Source organism: Saccopteryx bilineata, chromosome 12 (assembly GCF_036850765.1).
Source record: "Saccopteryx bilineata isolate mSacBil1 chromosome 12, mSacBil1_pri_phased_curated, whole genome shotgun sequence".
Taxonomy (NCBI): Eukaryota; Metazoa; Chordata; class Mammalia; order Chiroptera; family Emballonuridae; genus Saccopteryx; species Saccopteryx bilineata.
In genome coordinates, this window is record NC_089501.1 from 2,038,395 (window position 1) to 2,055,028 (window position 16,634).

Sequence of the window (16,634 nt, forward strand, 5' to 3'; positions counted from 1 at the left end):
AATTATTCTCAGCTCCCTTTTCTCTTTAGAAGATTCCTGTCTTCTTCCACTTAGGCAATCTTCTGATTCACAAGTTTCCTAAAATGTCACTTCATCTTCAAATAGCCAGCACTGAAAAGTGTATCCCTTAAGCGATTGTCAACTCTTAATCATTTGTGTATCCAATAAATATAAATGAGGTGAAAGGCCTGGCACCTGCCTCTGTAGTAATCTAGTTGATAAACACCAGAGGTATAAAAATGAAACTAAAGAGAAACTCCAGGCAACTAAGGTCATATCTAAGAAACTTAAATGAGAAAATTTAATTTATAGTACAGTGTCATATAATATGTGCCTTTTGTATACTGAAGTCAGATAATACTCTTTTGCATAATGAAAGTTTAATACTAAATAACTACAAATACCTCTTTGATATGGTATTAATATAGTTGAGATAAAATTGAATCTCATTTTTAAAAAGTATTTTAAATTTTAGGGAGGATGAATCTTCTCTTTTATTCTAATTGTTGCCATGAAAGAACACCTTATATAGGACTGACCTCCTGTCCAAAACCAATTATGAAAGATGGACAAAATATAGGCAGTTCTCGCTTTGCGTAACAGTATGGGACTAGAAAAAGTGACCACACAAAATATAAATATGCAAAGTGATCTGAACAGGGAAAAATTATAATTGTTCTGTAGTAGCTCTTTAAAAAATTGTCAAAACAGGCCCTGGCCGGTTGGCTCAGTGGTAGAGCGTCGGCCTGGTGTGCAGAAGTCCCGGGTTCGATTCCCGGCCAGGGCACACAGAGAGGCGTCCATCTGCTTCTCCACCCCTCCCCCTCTCCTTCCTCTCTGTCTCTCTCTTCCCCTCCCGCAGCCGAGGCTCCATTGGAGCAAAGATGGCCTGGGCGCTGGGGATGGCTCCTTGACCTCTGCCCCAGGCGCTAGGGTGGCTCTGGTCGCAACAGAGCGACGCCCCGGAGGGGCAGAGCATCGCCCCCTGGTGGGCGTGCCGGGTGGATCCCGGTCGGGCACATGCGGGAGTCTGTCTGTCTCTCCCGTTTCCAGCTTCAGAAAAATACAAAACAAAAACAAAACAAAACAAAACAAAAATTGTCAGAACAGCCTATCCGGTAGTGGCACAGTAGACAGAGCATCAACCTCAGATGCTGAGGTCCCAGGTTCAAAACCCTGAGTTCTCTGGCTTGAGTGCTGGCTCACCAGTTTAAGTGCAGGGTCTCTGGCTTGAAGCCCAAGATTGCTGGCTTCAGCAAGGGGTCACTGGCTCCACTGGAGCCCCTCAGTCAGGCACGTATGAGAAGCAATCAATGAACAACTAAAGTACAGCAACTACGATTTGATGTTTCTCATCGCTCTCTCTTCTTGTGTCTCTCTTTCTCAAAATAAAATATTGTCAAAACATAAAACACTCTGATGGTTATAAATGTATAGAAAAATGAAAAAGTAAATAAGACTAATATTTATTTTGGACACAGTAATTTAAAACAGTAGAAGCATGGAGAATTAAAGTGTTTTATTTCTGTGTTAAAAAAAAACTTCAGCAGTTTGAATAGTGCTTGCTTCCTTAATATGTAACTTACAAGCAAACATCTTTCATAAACTGTGAAATGCATACTCCTCTCCAAGTCTGAATCAATTTCTAATATACTACCATTTGTGCTTCCAATGTAATGAAATATCTCTGTCCCTTTATTGAGTTTTTTGCTAGCATCACTTCCTCTGGGATAACTTCATCCTCTTAATCACAACCTCTTTCTGTACTGATGTGGAAAAGTTCAACTTCACTAATTTCCTGTGCCTGCTATCTAAACTCTCTCAAATGGCAGTGGTGTCCACATCCCCCCAGTCAGTTATGTCTTCGAGAATTCCATTATGTTCTATTCAAATTTTGCTTTCAGAATTATATTTTCTTTCTTTGCTTAATTTTCACCTTTCTTGGCCAATTCCCTCTTTCGATTATCCAGTGTTATAAGATGTTATGTGGGCTTATCTCTGGAGACAAGGAGGTAACATAACTACATGCTTTGTCTGTGGATGAAAATAACAGATGCATAATGACGATTCACTAACAGACATCGAAAGAAGTGAAGTGAATGGCTGGTCACTGATCATGATGCGTTATGTATCGTTATATAATGTTTTGTGCTAAAGAGGAAGCAGTCAAGTCTGTACTTTTTGTAATTATTCCTATTTAATACATAAAATGGCAAACGGAATTTGAGCTATATTCTCGAAAAACTAGTATTATTTTTCTTTTTTTAAGTCGAAGCATAATTAACATGACATTATATTAGTTTCAGGTGTATAACACAATACTTCAATATTTGGATATGCTGCAAAATGAATACCACAATAAGTCTAGTTATCATCAGTCACCACAATTACAAAAAAATTTTTTTCTTTTATTATTTTAGAGAGAGAAAAGGAGAGAGAGAAAAAGAGAGAAACATCAATTTGTTGTCCCACTTATTTGTTGTCCCATTCACTGGTTGACTCTTGTATGTGCCCTGAGCGGGGATCTAACCGGCAACCTTGGTGTATCGGGACAATGCTCTAATCAACTGAGTTACCTGTCCAGGACCAAAAAAAATATATTCTTTTTGTGATGAGAATGTTTAAGATTTATTCTCACAGCAACTGGGAATAGTATTATTTAACTAAAACATGTGAATTAAAATTCATGCATATTGGACTTGGGCAAAGCCAGGACTTCCTGTATACAGAACTGTTTGAAGGCACTGGAGGGCAATCAGTATAGACAAGATTGAGAAGCTATGCTCTCTAAAAGATGAAGAATACAGAGGTAAACTGCAGACTGCCCTCAGTTTTTTCCTTTAGTGTATTTTCTAAGTTCCAGCCAGGAAGAGAATCTAAGCACAAAACAAGTCTTCTGGTTCTGAGAAAACAGAGGTTGGAGTTCATGCCCTACCTAAATGGAGTACTTTGGTATGCAAACAGTATATTCAATTGTAATTCCAGAAAGATCATGATTAGGAGTAAGGGCACATTTTCCAGAAGCTAAATACAGGAACTTTATATGTTATGGGCAAAGCAACCAGTCAAATGCCGGGGAATACAGGCAGAGAGAGATACAGGAAGGTAAAAATATAAGGAAGTGTTTTTCAACTACCAGTCCACAGATCAGGCTGCCAGAAATTTCAAGCTGGACTACAAAAGAGTTAACCACCCTGATGTTGTATAAAGACTACAGACCCAGTGATCTAAGTCAAATTCACTTATGTTCAGGGTGATTTCTGCCTCAGTAGTCCTCGAAATAATTCTGTTTTCACTGGTCCCCAAGTGTTAACTACTTATCTGATGAAAACCACTGATGTAAGGGATGATGAAAGCTAGATTCTTTGAAAAATTTTGTGCCTAGTGACTGGAATCTAAACTTGTACCATTAATCCTAAGACGTACCAGTTACTGACAGAATTATAGTTAATAGTTACATCATACTTTATAAAGGGGTATTCTGAAATTAAACAGTGCTATATTTACCATTATGTAATCCCATCCAGAGCTGTTTGTGATCTTTTTTCTGCATTTCATTGATTACTTGACTTTTGTGCTTTAAAGCATCGGCTTCTTTCACACAAGACATAAAATGAGCTTCAACTGCATCCTTAGATGGACAGTGCAGAAGATCCTTTTCTGGAAAACCCTATCAAAGGGAGAAAAATATATACATATAAAACAGTATAAAATTAGCTTCTTAAAAACTGTATCTCCCCCTATTTTCAAATATTTTTAATAAACCATCTCTTACCTTCCAAATAAAGACATTTCAGTATAACTCCAAATACTCTTAAAATTAACTTAAAAATCTTTAGCTATCTGACATATTTTATACCTTTTCCAAAAAATTCCTTATATGATATGAGTTTATAACAACATGAAAAAATATGAAAGAGTGACAATGTAAAAAATAGCTTTCTAACTATACCTAGTGTTGGCAAGAATGTGAAACAGAACTCACACACTTCTGGTGGGAATGTAAAATGATACAACTACTTTGGAAAAGTTTGATAGTTTCTTTAAGAAGGTAAACATATACCTACCATCCAATCCAGTTATTCTACAACCAAGTATTTACCTAAGATAAAAAAGCATATGTTCACACTGAGACTTGTATATGAATATTCATAGCAGCTTTATTTATAACATCCAAACAAAATCCCCAGGAAACAACCTAAATGTCAACAGATAAAGGAATACATCAATTGTGGTATAAATTTACCAAAGTATACACTTCTAATATGTGTTGTTTGCTATAGGCCAATTAAAGCTTAAGGAAGCTGTTAAAATGTAGCTTTTAAGGTCAAATAGCTAAATTTATACCCTATACCTTCAGTGACTCTTTTAAGCAGTTGAAGCAATTGATCATTAGTCAGATAAGCAGTTATGTAAATGAGATGACTAATGCATTTTTCACTGAAAAAAAAAAAACACAATAGCTAACACTAATTAAATACGTATGTGACACTGTGCCAAGACTTTTTATATGTTTAAAATTTAAATTTTATAATAACCCTTAAGGTAAACACTACTGTTATTGCTAATTTACAGATTTAAAAAACTGAGGCTCAGGGAGTGAATAGTCACACAGGTTGCAAGTGGCAGGGCTGGGATTAGTCTAAGAGTACCAGCTCTTAACCACTATGCAATACCACTTCCTCCAAGACACCTAAATACTTAATGAAAATATCAGAATGTTATTTTACAGAAAAATACATTGTTCTATAAGTCCTTCAATAAAAAGAGTCAAATAACTTTGGTAGAAAATGGCATTTAGTTATAGCCTACTCATATTACCATAGTAACAGAAAACATTCAATTATTTAAGTCATGGAAAGCTCCTGAATAATTAAAAATATAGGAGATGCCTGCCTACCAAGAGATAAGGCACTCGACTACCTATAGCTATTTCTTAGAGTATATTCTTTAAATGCAAATAAATAGTTCTATCTCCTCCTATTCTCAGAGAGTCTGATCTCAAAGTTTCTGCTGAGTAAAAGGTGAGCCACTACTTAAACTACCCACCAGCCACAGTTGCCTGGAGCAGAAGGAAACAGCTGAGACAACTGAATTGTTTCTCAGGTACAAGGGAATTGCAGATTCCCGATGCTCTTGCACTAGAAGGCCGTAAAGAAATAAGGCGGATGTTTTCAGACACAGGAACACAAAGGCAGAGAATATGAGAAAATGTCAAATTTCAGAAGAATGAAAAGGCAAAAGGAGACTATGAGAGCTAGAAAGGCAAAAGTAAAATAAGGGACAGGATATGCATGGCAGAGAAAGAGGGTCCCTGCCCTAATCAACTTTATAATCTGCTGTATTTGCTTTGATTCAGCTAGATTAAGGGGATTTGTCCTGGCTTCCTGACCAAAAGAATTAAATGTATATCATATCAATTCTATTCAAACTTTTAAGATTTTTTCATTTATTCATTTTAGACAGGAGAGAGAGGAAAGAAAGAGGAAGAGAAAGGGAGGTAGAGGGATAGAGAGAAGGGGGGAGGAGCAGGAAACATCAACTCCCATATGTGCCTTGGCCAGGTAAGCCCAGGGTTTCGAACTGGTGACCTCAGCTTTCCAGGTTGATGCTTTATCCACTGCACCACCACAGGTCAGGCAATTCTATTCAAATTAATTAGCATTATGACAGTTATTTAAGAAAAATGACTTTGTTACGCTTGATCTATAAATTTAGAATAGATCTCTCAGATATTATAACCTCCACATTGCTAATTATCCATATTAGTTATGAGTGGCAGAAAATATGAACATTCATATTCCAAATAAAATATTATTTTCATATAGTTTGAATTTACAACCTATTAAGCTTAAGTACTGCTAGAATTTGTGAAAATTGTATACAAGCTGATTATGGGAAAAAGTAGGCTCTCTCAAAACAGTCGTTTGAGAAGTGTGGGTAGGGGGAATCCCAACATTTTTTTAGTATTGCTTCAGAGTAGGCTAAGACTCTCAATGGCTCTTTTTTTTTTTTTTCATTTTTCTGAAGCTGGAAACAGGGAGAGACAGTCAGACAGACTCCCGCATGCGCCCGACCAGGATCCACCCGGCCCGCCCACCAGGGGCGGTGCTCTGCCCACCAGGGGGCGATGCTCTGCCCATCCTGGGCGTCGCCATGTTGCGACCAGAGCCACTCTAGCGCCTGAGGCAGAGGCCACAGAGCCATCCCCAGCGCCCGGGCCATCTCTGCTCCAATGGAGCCTTGGCTGCGGGAGGGGAAGAGAGAGACAGAGAGGAAAGCGCGGCGGAGGGGTGGAGAAGCAAATGGGCGCTTCTACTGTGTGCCCTGGCCGGGAATCGACCCCGGTTCCTCCGCACGCTAGGCCGACGCTCTACCGCTGAGCCAACCGGCCAGGGCTCAATGGCTCTTGTAACCAGAGAAAGTACTAAAGTTTTTGCTTTTCCTAACTTCCTTTGCTTTACAGGTTTCTAAACTTAACCAATGCCGACACCTACAACTGACAGCTGACAATTACAAATCACTAGTCTTTACAGCAAAAGAGGAGGAGTCTACCAAGACAGTGTAGATGTCTGCACACCCACCCTTCAGCAGAGAACGCTTGTACTCTATCCAGGAAGTGAACTCTTTCATGAAATGAACTCGGGACATATAAGAGCAGTAACAGAAAAAGGTTATCTGTTTAAGCAGCCACAGCAACTAAATTAATTGTGACAATGAATAAAGTGACAGATGTCTCAGCCAAAGCCCCCACAGATCCTGCTAATGAAATGCTCCTCTTTCCCACGATTAGCTTAGGATTAGGTAGAAAATATTTTCTTCCTAGAGCTTCACAATAAAATTACAAGTAGACTCTTGATTCATTACATTTCTAATCTCTTCTTACATATATCAGCAGTTGTGTTTGCCTTTTCATTCCAAACAAACTCTTGCAAATAAAGATGAGTTTGACACCATGTTAACTTGCTTTCACTAATCTTTCTTGTCAGAATGCTTGAGCCTGACCAGGTGGTGGCACAGTGGATAGAGCGTCAAACTGGGATGCAGAGGACTCAGGGTCAAGGCCCTGAGGTCGACAGCTTGAGCACGGGCTCATCTGGTTTGAGCAAAGGTCACCAGCTTGGACCCAAGGTCGCTGACTTGAGCAAGGGGTCATTCGGTCTGCTGTAGCCCCCGGTCAAGCACATATGAGAAAGCAATCAATGAGAAACTAAGGTGCTGCAATGAAGAGTTGATGCTTCTCATTTCTCTCTCTGTCCCTCTCTCTGTCTCTCTCTGTGTCTGTCACAAAAAAAAAAAAAAAATGCTTGATAAACTAAATCTAATTTTACTTTTACAGAAATGATCTGAAAGGTTCCGTTTACTTAGATATTACTACCTGTGTCCTTTAATTAAAATATTAATCCAGACAGTCTGAAATATGTTCAGACATATTAGGGACAACCAAATATCACTGAACAACACTAAACTAAAACTATCTACAAGGTAAGTAGGGAGGAAAAAAAGCCTTTCAATCTACTAATAATATTGCAAGCTCTACTAAGACAATGAAGAAAGAAAAAAAATTTTCCCATATGATTAACAAAAGAAATCTAACTTCGGCCCTAGCAGGTGACACAGTAGATAGAGTGCCATTCTGGAGTGCCAAGGTGACCAGCTTGACCCTGTGGTCACCTGTTCAAGCCTGGGTTAGGGCACATATAAGAAGCAATCAGTGGGTGCACAGCTAAGTGTAACAATGAGTTGATGATTTTCTCTCTCTCAAAAAGAAAAAGAAGAAAGAGAAAGAAAGGAAGAAAGAAAGAGTGGGAGGGAGGGAGGGAGGGAGGGAAGGAGGGGAAGAAAGGAAGGAAGGAAGGGGAAGAAAGGAAGAAAGAAAAGAGAAGAGAAGAGAAGAGAAAAGAAAAGGGAAGAGAAGAGGAAAGAAGGATCAGCCTGACCAGGCGGTGGCACAGCAGACAGAGCATCAGTCTGGGATGCTGAGGACCCAGGTTCTAGGCCCCAAGGTCGCCAGCTTGAGTGCAGGGTTGTCAACTTGAGCATGGGATTATATATGTGACCCCATGGTTGCTGGCTTGAGCCCAAAGATCACCGGCTTGAAGTCCAAGGTCACTGGCTTGAGCAAAGGCGTCATTGGCTCAGCTGGAGCCCCCTAGTCAAGGCATGTATGAAAAGCAAACAATAAACAAGTAAGTGCTGCAACTATGAGTTGATGCTTCTCATTTCTCTCCCTTCCTGTTTGCCTTTCCCAATCTGTCCATCTCTCTCTCTCTCTGTCTCTCTAAAAAAAAAAAAAAAAAAAAAGAAGAAAAGAAAAGAATCAAACTTTAAACTGACAATACAAAAGTTTTCAATACACAGTGTTGTGGACTCAGTGTTTATGTCCCCTCAGTATTCACATGTTGAAACCGTAACCCTCATAAAAGTGTGCTATATGTGGAGTTAAGACCTCTAAAGAAGCAATTAAGTAATTAAGTTACACTGAGGTCATAAGAGTGAGGCCCTGATACAACAGGATTAGTGTCCTTAAAAGAAAAGACAGGCCCTGGCCAGTGGCTCAGTGAATAGAGCATTAGCCTGGCATGTGGTTGTCCTGAGTTCGATTCCCAACCAGGGCACACAGGAGAAATGACCATCCACTTCTCCCTGCCTACCTCTTCCTCTCCTGCAGCCAGTGGTTTAATTGGCTCCAGCATGACCCTGGGCACTGAAGATAGCTCAGTTGGTCCAAGCATGTCAGCAGCAGGTACTAAAAATAGCTTGGTACTCGAGCATTGGCCCCAGATGGGGTTGTCAGGTGAATCCCAGTCGGGTCACATGCAGGAGTCTGTCTCATTATCTCCCTTCTTCTCATCTAAAAAAAAAAAGACTGCAAAGAGCTCTCTCTCTCTCCCCCCTGCACAAGGAAAAAAGGCCATGTGAGGACACTGTGAGAAGACACCATACAAATAGCAGGAAGAAAGTACCCACCAGAAACCAAAACCTGCTGGATCTTGATGGAATCTTGAACTTTTCTAAACTGCGAGAAAATAAATTTCTGTTGTTTAGCTACCCAGTCTGTAGTATTTTGTTATGGCAATCCAAGTAAACTAACATACTTAACAATGTCATTTTATTGTTGATTCTTGTCTGATAGTAGACACAGCATTCTGATAGGGAAAATAATGAGGCCATAGTTTAAACAGTTACTTTTTTTTTCTTTCCAACTGAGAGGAGGGGAGATAGAGAGACAGACTCCCACATGTACCGGACATTGGGCCAATGCTCTGCCCACCTGGGGCCAAGCTATTCTTAGCACCTGAGGAAGAGGTTCCATGAACCCATCCTCAGCACCCGGGGCTGATGCGCTCAAACCAAGTGAGCCATGGCTGCAGGAAAGGGAGCGTGGGGAGGGGGTGAGAAAACAGATGGTTGCTTCCCCTGTGTGCCCTGACTGGGACTTGAACCCAAGACATCCACACACTGTACTGATGATGCTCTACCACTGAGCCAACCAGCCAGGTCCTAATAAAATTTAAAATGTTATGTCCAAAATCACTGTGGTGTGTGTGCATTTGGAAATAGAAAGGGAGAACAATTTTCAAATATTTCTTGCCTGACTAGGCGGTGGCAGAGTGGATCGTGTCAGACTTGGATGTGGAGGACCCAAGTTCAAAATCCTAAGGTCGCTGGCTTAAGTGTGGGCTCACCAGCTTGAGTGCAGGGTTGCTGGCTTGAGCAAGGAGTCACTCACTCTGCTGTAGCCCCCCCCCCCATCAAGGCACATATGAGAAAGCAATCAATGAACAATTAAGGTACTGCAACAAAGAATTGATGCTTCTCATCTCTCTCTCTTCCTGTGTGTCCTTCTCTCTGTCAAAAAAAATTTTTTTTCTTTACAGCATTTTCAGGATGAGAAAAAAATGTACTATGAAAAAGATGCTAATAGAAATTAACTGTATCAATGCTAAAGAATCAGCACTAAAATTTGCTAAAACTTTCTTGATTTTCTTAAATCTCCTAATTTTATCAAGATCCAATCTATAAACCTACCTGCAACCAATCATGCCCTTCCTTTCTTGGTACAATCTAAGGTACATCTTCCATCCTGTTTTCTAGGTCACATTGTTTTGTATCTCTGAAACCCAGATCAACTAATTATTCCCCTCTTTCTCAGTAACATTATCTTTAACCACTTTTTCTGTAATTATCATTTTCTGTTAGTTGTTCTGAAAAATAAAACCAACCTCAAAGCAAGAAAAAAAAGCTTTCCTTCAATTTCAACTTCCCTGTCTAGAGCTATCTCTCTCTTCTCCCATTCAAAGTCAACCTTTAAATTCCTTTAAGAGGAGCTGGCCTTCAGCTCTTACTTATCCATCCAATCTGCTACATTTATCACTCCACGGAAATAGCTCTCTTCACAGTCACAGATGATATCTTTCAGTCCTTAATAGTTTTAAGCCCTCACGAAAAATCTAATAACATCTTTGACTATTCTCCTTGAAGCTGTCACCCTCAAATCCTGTGTTACAACACTTCTCATTTTCCTCTCATTTTTTCTCACTCTCCTTCGCAAGAGGTTACCTGGGCTATCCCTTAAATGTTGGTATTTTTCAAGTTTCTAGCCTAGGATCTCTTCCTTGTTTTCAGTCCATATACTCCCCATGAATTAAGCCTACCTATTCCCATAGTACAGTGTGTATGAACTAATCAGTCTCAGTATCTTTCAGTCAAGATCTTTCTGATGACCCTAGAACCCACATATATCTATAATCTAGTAGATATATGTTTAGTAGGCGTATGAAACCTAACAAATCCAAAAGTAAACATTATTTCTTCCCAGGACTCCTCCTCCTCCCCATCTCCCACATCCACTCAAGTTCTGCTGAGTCTACATCCTAAGAAGTTCTGAAGCCATTCACTTTCAACATTCCCAGCATCACTTTCTCAGTACAAATTAACAACTATCTGACCTTACTGAAAACCCAACTGGTTCCCAGGCACAGTCTTATAACCTTCCATTCACTTTTCAAATTTGGAGTCACAGTGACCTTCTTAAAATGCAAATCTGGTCTTCTCACTCAGCTGCACTGCTACATCTAGGATAAAATTAATCTTTTTTCAAAGCCTTCAGTTTTCTGAATGACACATTTCTGCTAATCTCTCCAGCATAATCTCTCACTCCCATTTCATATATCCTATTCCCTTGCCCCATTTCCCCACACACATCCTCCACTCCAATGATCCTGAATATCTGTCATCTGCTCATTCTTCCAGCCATACTCTCATTTCGGTGCCTCTGCACTAACCATTCCTTTTCTCTGCCTAGAACTCTGACCTTGCCTATCTCTTGACCACACACAGGCCCATGCCCTCCACCTCCATAATCCTCCTTAATCTTCAAGTTCTGTTTTAATATCACTTTCTCCAGGAAATTCCTCTTAGGTTAAGTTAAAAAAGCCCTCATACTTGACTCTATACTATCATTTATATTCGTACGTCACACTACTCTTAAAGCTCTACTAGGCAGAGACCATGACAGTTCTCACCTCTCTGTCCTCTCTCAATAAACTTTTAAAAATAAGTTAAATTTACTGAGATATAATTCACAGACAATGGAATGCAGGAACTTTAAGTGTATAGTTAGATGAATTTTGACACTGTATAACTGTCAGCCCAAACAATATATAGAACATTACTATCAGCCCCTAAAAGTTCCTTTTTTTGTTTATGTGCTGAATTACATTGATTCTTGAAAAGTTGAATCACCCTGTATTCCTGGGACAATCTCAACACGGTCATGGTGTATTGTCTTTTTAATATATTGCTAAATTTGATTTGTTAGTTTTTTGGGGTTTTTTTTTTTGTTTTTTTTTGTTTTTTTTTTAGCAAGAGAAAGAAAGACAGGGACAGACAGGAATGGAGAGAGATGAGAAGCACTAACTCATAGCTATGGCACCTTAGTTGTTCAATTACTTTCTCATATATGCCTTGACTGAGGGCCTCCAGCTGAGTCAGTGACTCCTTGCTCAAGCTGACCTTTGGATCAGCGACCACAGGGTCATGTCTATGATCCCATGCTCAAACCAGCAACCCTGTGCTCAAACTGGTGAACCTGCGCTCAAGCCAGATAAACCCGCACTTAAATTGGCGACCTCGAGGTTTCTAACCCGGGTCCTCAGCATCCCAGGCTGATCCACTGTGCTACAGCCTGGTCAGGCTGATTTGCTACTATTTTCTTGAGTGTTTGCATCTATGTTCATGAGGGACACTGGTCAGAAAATTTTTCTTTTAGTATCTTTAACAGATCAGAGTTATTCTGGTCTTAAAGCAAGTTGGCATAGATTCCCCCCCCCCCCTTCTATTTACTGTAAAAAGTCTGTAAAAATTGACATTATTTATCTTTCAAATATTAGAATTCACCAACAAAACTATGTAAGACATTTTCCTTTGTAAGAAAGTTGTTTTTAATCAGAAACCCAACCCCTTTATACATAAAGGAGCTATTCATATCTGCTACTTCTTGTATCAGTTTTGGTAAATTGTATTTTTATGGAATTTTCCCATTTGTCAAATTTTCTAGCATAACATTGTTCATATTTCCTACTAACCTTTAAATGGCTGTAGGATCTGTAGCAATGTCCCACTTTTCATTCCTGTTATCAGTAAAGTGTCTTTTCCTACTACAGAAAGAAAAAGTTTCAAATTCCCCCTAAGCACTGCTTTAGGCGAATCACAACACAACTTTAGTATGTTGTGTTTCTACTACCGTTTAGTTTGAAATATTTTAAAATTTCCCTGTGATTTCTTCTTTGACCCACAACTAACTGAGGACATAGTGGCCCCAATCTTTAGATAAATGTGGTCCTTTATTTTACTTATACAGACATTATTAACCCTTCCTTAAAACTGTATTATTGTTTTAAAGTCATTTCTCTTTTAAAGTTAAAAGAGGTAACCTTTTATATTTATCGTCTATTCACCATTGCCAGCACTCTTTGTTCCTGCCTGTAGCTCTTTTTTGTCCTTTAAGATGTCATTCCATTGTCTTTTGATCCCCAGTTTGATGAGAAGACAGCCATCCTTCACCTTTGTTCTCTTATGTCATGTGTCTGTGTGTGTGTGTGTCTCTGTGTGTAGCTACTTTCAAGACTTTCTATTTAAAACTGGTTTTCAGCAGTTTAATTATGATGTGTCTGGATGTAATTTTCTATATATTTACTTGCTTGGGATTTGCTGAGCTTTTCTGACACTCATTGATTTTTCTCCAAAATTTGGAAAATTAGTAACCATGATTTTATAATTGAGATATAATTCATATAGAGTTAACTTAAAATTCACCATTTTAAAGAGTACAATTCAGTGTGTTTTAATATATTTATAAGGTTGTGCAACCATCACTACCTAGTTACATCTTTTCATCATTCCAGAAACCTACTAACTGTAAGAGGTCACCCCCTATTCTGCCCTCTCTCAAGTCCCTGAAAACCACTAATATACTTTGTCTCTATAGATTTGCATACTCTGAACATTTCATATATAAATTATGTAATATGCAGCCTTCTGAGTCTGCTTCCTCTAAGCATACTTCAAGGTTCATCTATGCTGTAGTATGTATCAATATTTCATTGCTTCCATGATCAAATTATATTCCATTGTACGGATACACATTTTACTTACACATTTATCAGTTGATGCGCATTCAGGTTGCTTCCACTTTTTGGCTATTATGACTAATCTTGCTATGAACATCATGTACCAGTTTTTGGGTGGACAATATGATCAAATTCACTCGGTATATAATATGAGTGTAATAAGTGGGTCATACAGCAATTCTGAGTTTAATCATTTGAAGAACTGCTAGACTGCTCTACAAAGCGGCTGCATCATTTTACATTCCCAATAGTAGCATGTAACACATGAGAGTACCAATTAGTCCATACCAATTGTCCAACTTTTTGATTATAGCTTTCTTAGTGGGCATGAAGGAGTAACTTCTTGAAGTCATTCTTTGCATTTCTCTAATGACTAATACTGAGCATCTTTTCATGTGCCTACTGGCCATTTTTATATCTTCCTTAGAGAAATGTCTATTTAAATCCTTTGCCTATTTTTAATTTACCTTTTTATTGCTGAATTCAAAGAGTTTCTTCTTTTTTCCCCCTGGATACTAGATCCTTATTCGCTATATAAGCTTGCAAATATTTTCTCCTATTCTGTGCATTGTATTTTCACTTTCTTTAAGGCATGAAAGTTTTTGATTTTGATGAAGTCCAATTTATCCGTTTATTGTTTGGTTGCTTGTGTTTTAAGTGTCACACCTAAGAAATCACTGCCTAATCAAAGACCACAAAATTTACTCGCAGTTTAGTGCTTTCATTTTAGGTCTTTGATCCACGCCTACTTATTTTGTCGTAGGTGTCAATTTCACTCTTTTGCATGTGGATATCCAGTTGGCCCAGCACCATCTGTTGAAAAACTATTCTGTTCCTCACTAAATTGTCCTGATACCCACACATAAAAATTCCATTGCCCATGAATATATGTGTTTATATCTGGACTCTCACTTGTATTTTTAATCTTTATGTCTATCATTCTGCAGCTACCATACAGTTTTGGTTACTGTAGCTTTGAAACCAGGAAATGTAAGGCTAATCGTTTCTTAAAAATATTTTTTCTATTCCATTCCCTCTTTCCTTTGCTTCTAGGGCTCCAATTACATGTTTAAAATGAGACTGCTTGATATTATCCTAGAGGTCACTGGGACTCTGTCCCTCTCCATCCGCATTTTCTTCTCTCAGTTCTTCACATTCCCATGGATCTGTCTTCAAGTTCACAAAACCTTTCTTGTGCCATCTCTAATTCATTGTTAAGCCCACCTAGTGAATTTTTCATTTCAGATTTTTTTTTTAGTTCTACAATTCTGTCACCTTATTTTAAGTTACTGAGTTTTTAATAGCTGCTTTAATTCATTTTTTGCTAATTCCAAATGCGAGTTATCTCAGGTTAGTTTCTATCAGCAGTATTTCTTCCCCCTAATGTGGTTCAAATTTTCCTGCTTATATGCATTCTAGTAATAGTTGATTGTATGCTGGCTATTGTGAATATGGTGTAAGGATTCCAGATTATACAGTCTAGTCTTGTTGAGTTTTGTTTTGCCGCATGCCTCTGTGATCCTAAAAAGGCTCAATTTTAGGCTTTATTTAGGCAGATCCTGAGCAATTTTTATTCTATAATAGAAGTTGGTAAACTTTTTCTTTAAGGGCTAGATGGTATATGTATTCGATTTGTGGGCCACAAAGTGTCTATACCAAGTGCTCAACTTTGCAGTGGTAGCCCCAAAGCAACATATAAATGAATAAGCATAGATGGAGGAATTTTGATACAACTTTTATTTATAGTCACTAGAATTTATATTCCATGTAATTCTCATGTGTCACAAAATATTATTCTTTTGATTTTTTTTTCAGCCACTAAAAGTATAGAAACCATCCTTATATCACGGGCCATACAAAAACAGCCAGTGGGCCAGATTTGGCACGTATGCCATAATTTGCCAACACTACTCTGAAGTATGTTCCTTACTTCTTTACTCCCTACCATACACTCTGTACTATGCCTTGAGGAATATCACCTATGCATGTATACTCCAGCCCTCAACCAAGTACTCGAGGGGAACTCACACTTATACATCTGTTCCCTCTTCTCTGATACCCCGACTAGCAAATTCTAATTGCTTCAGCAGCCCAGAACTCCAATCTCCATTCTCAGGTCAACAGAAATTCCTTTCTCTTCTTAAGTCCAACTCCCCATGACACAGAAAACTGCTCTGAAGTATAGATGGGCTGAATGTGGAGCTCACCTTGTTTGTTCTCTTTCTCTCTACTGTCCAGTGCCTGAAACGGTTCTACTTCATATATTTTGTCCAGTTTTAAAGCTGTTAATGGCTGGAAAAAAAATCCAATCCAGTTACTCTGTCACAGCTGAAAGCAGATGTTAACCTCAATAAATATCTGATGAATAAATTAATGACTAAACAAACCACATTTCATAAATTTTAAGTATATGTAACCCTCCATTATCTCTACCTCCTGAAGTGTGGAGAGGAACTGTGACCTGCATGTACCAAAAGAATGTGGCAAAAGTAATATATTATTCCTGTGATTAAGTCACATTATATAAAACTACAGTCTTGCAGCGTTGGCCTGGCGTGTGGAAGTCCCAGGTTTGATTCCAAGCCAGGGCACACAGGAGAAGTGCCCAATCTGCTTCTCCACCTTTCCACCTCTCCTTTATCTCTCTCTTCCCCTCCCACAGTCAAGGTGCCATTGGAGCAAAGTTGGCCTGGGTGCTGAGGATGGCTCCATGGCCTCTGCCTCAGGTACTAGAATGGCTCTGATTGCAGCGGAGCAATGCCCCAGAGGGTCTGAGCATTGCCCCCTGGTGGGCATGCTGGGTGGATCCTGGCCAGGCGCATGCGGGAGTCTGTCTGTCTGCCTCTCCCCCTCTTCTCACTTGGGAAAAATACAAAACAACAACAACAACAAAACAAAACAAACTTCAGTCTTGCTAACAGACTAAGAAGCTCTTTTTTGTTGACTCAATATAAAGTAAGCTGAAAGGTTGGGAAGTCCACGTGGCAAGGAACTTCAAAT

The 16,634-nt window shown here is 39.0% G+C and overlaps 1 protein-coding gene across 3 annotated transcripts in view; it reads right to left on the reverse strand.

Moving 5' to 3' along the window:
- Positions 1-16,634, reverse strand: part of ATG5 (autophagy related 5) — a 161,629-nt gene that overhangs the window by 107,193 nt on the left and 37,802 nt on the right. For all 3 annotated transcript variants that reach the window (XM_066248280.1, XM_066248282.1, XM_066248281.1), the window contains exon 5: positions 3,508-3,670. In XM_066248280.1, the coding sequence (XP_066104377.1) occupies positions 3,508-3,670 (163 nt within the window). The remainder of the gene's footprint in view (positions 1-3,507; positions 3,671-16,634) is intronic.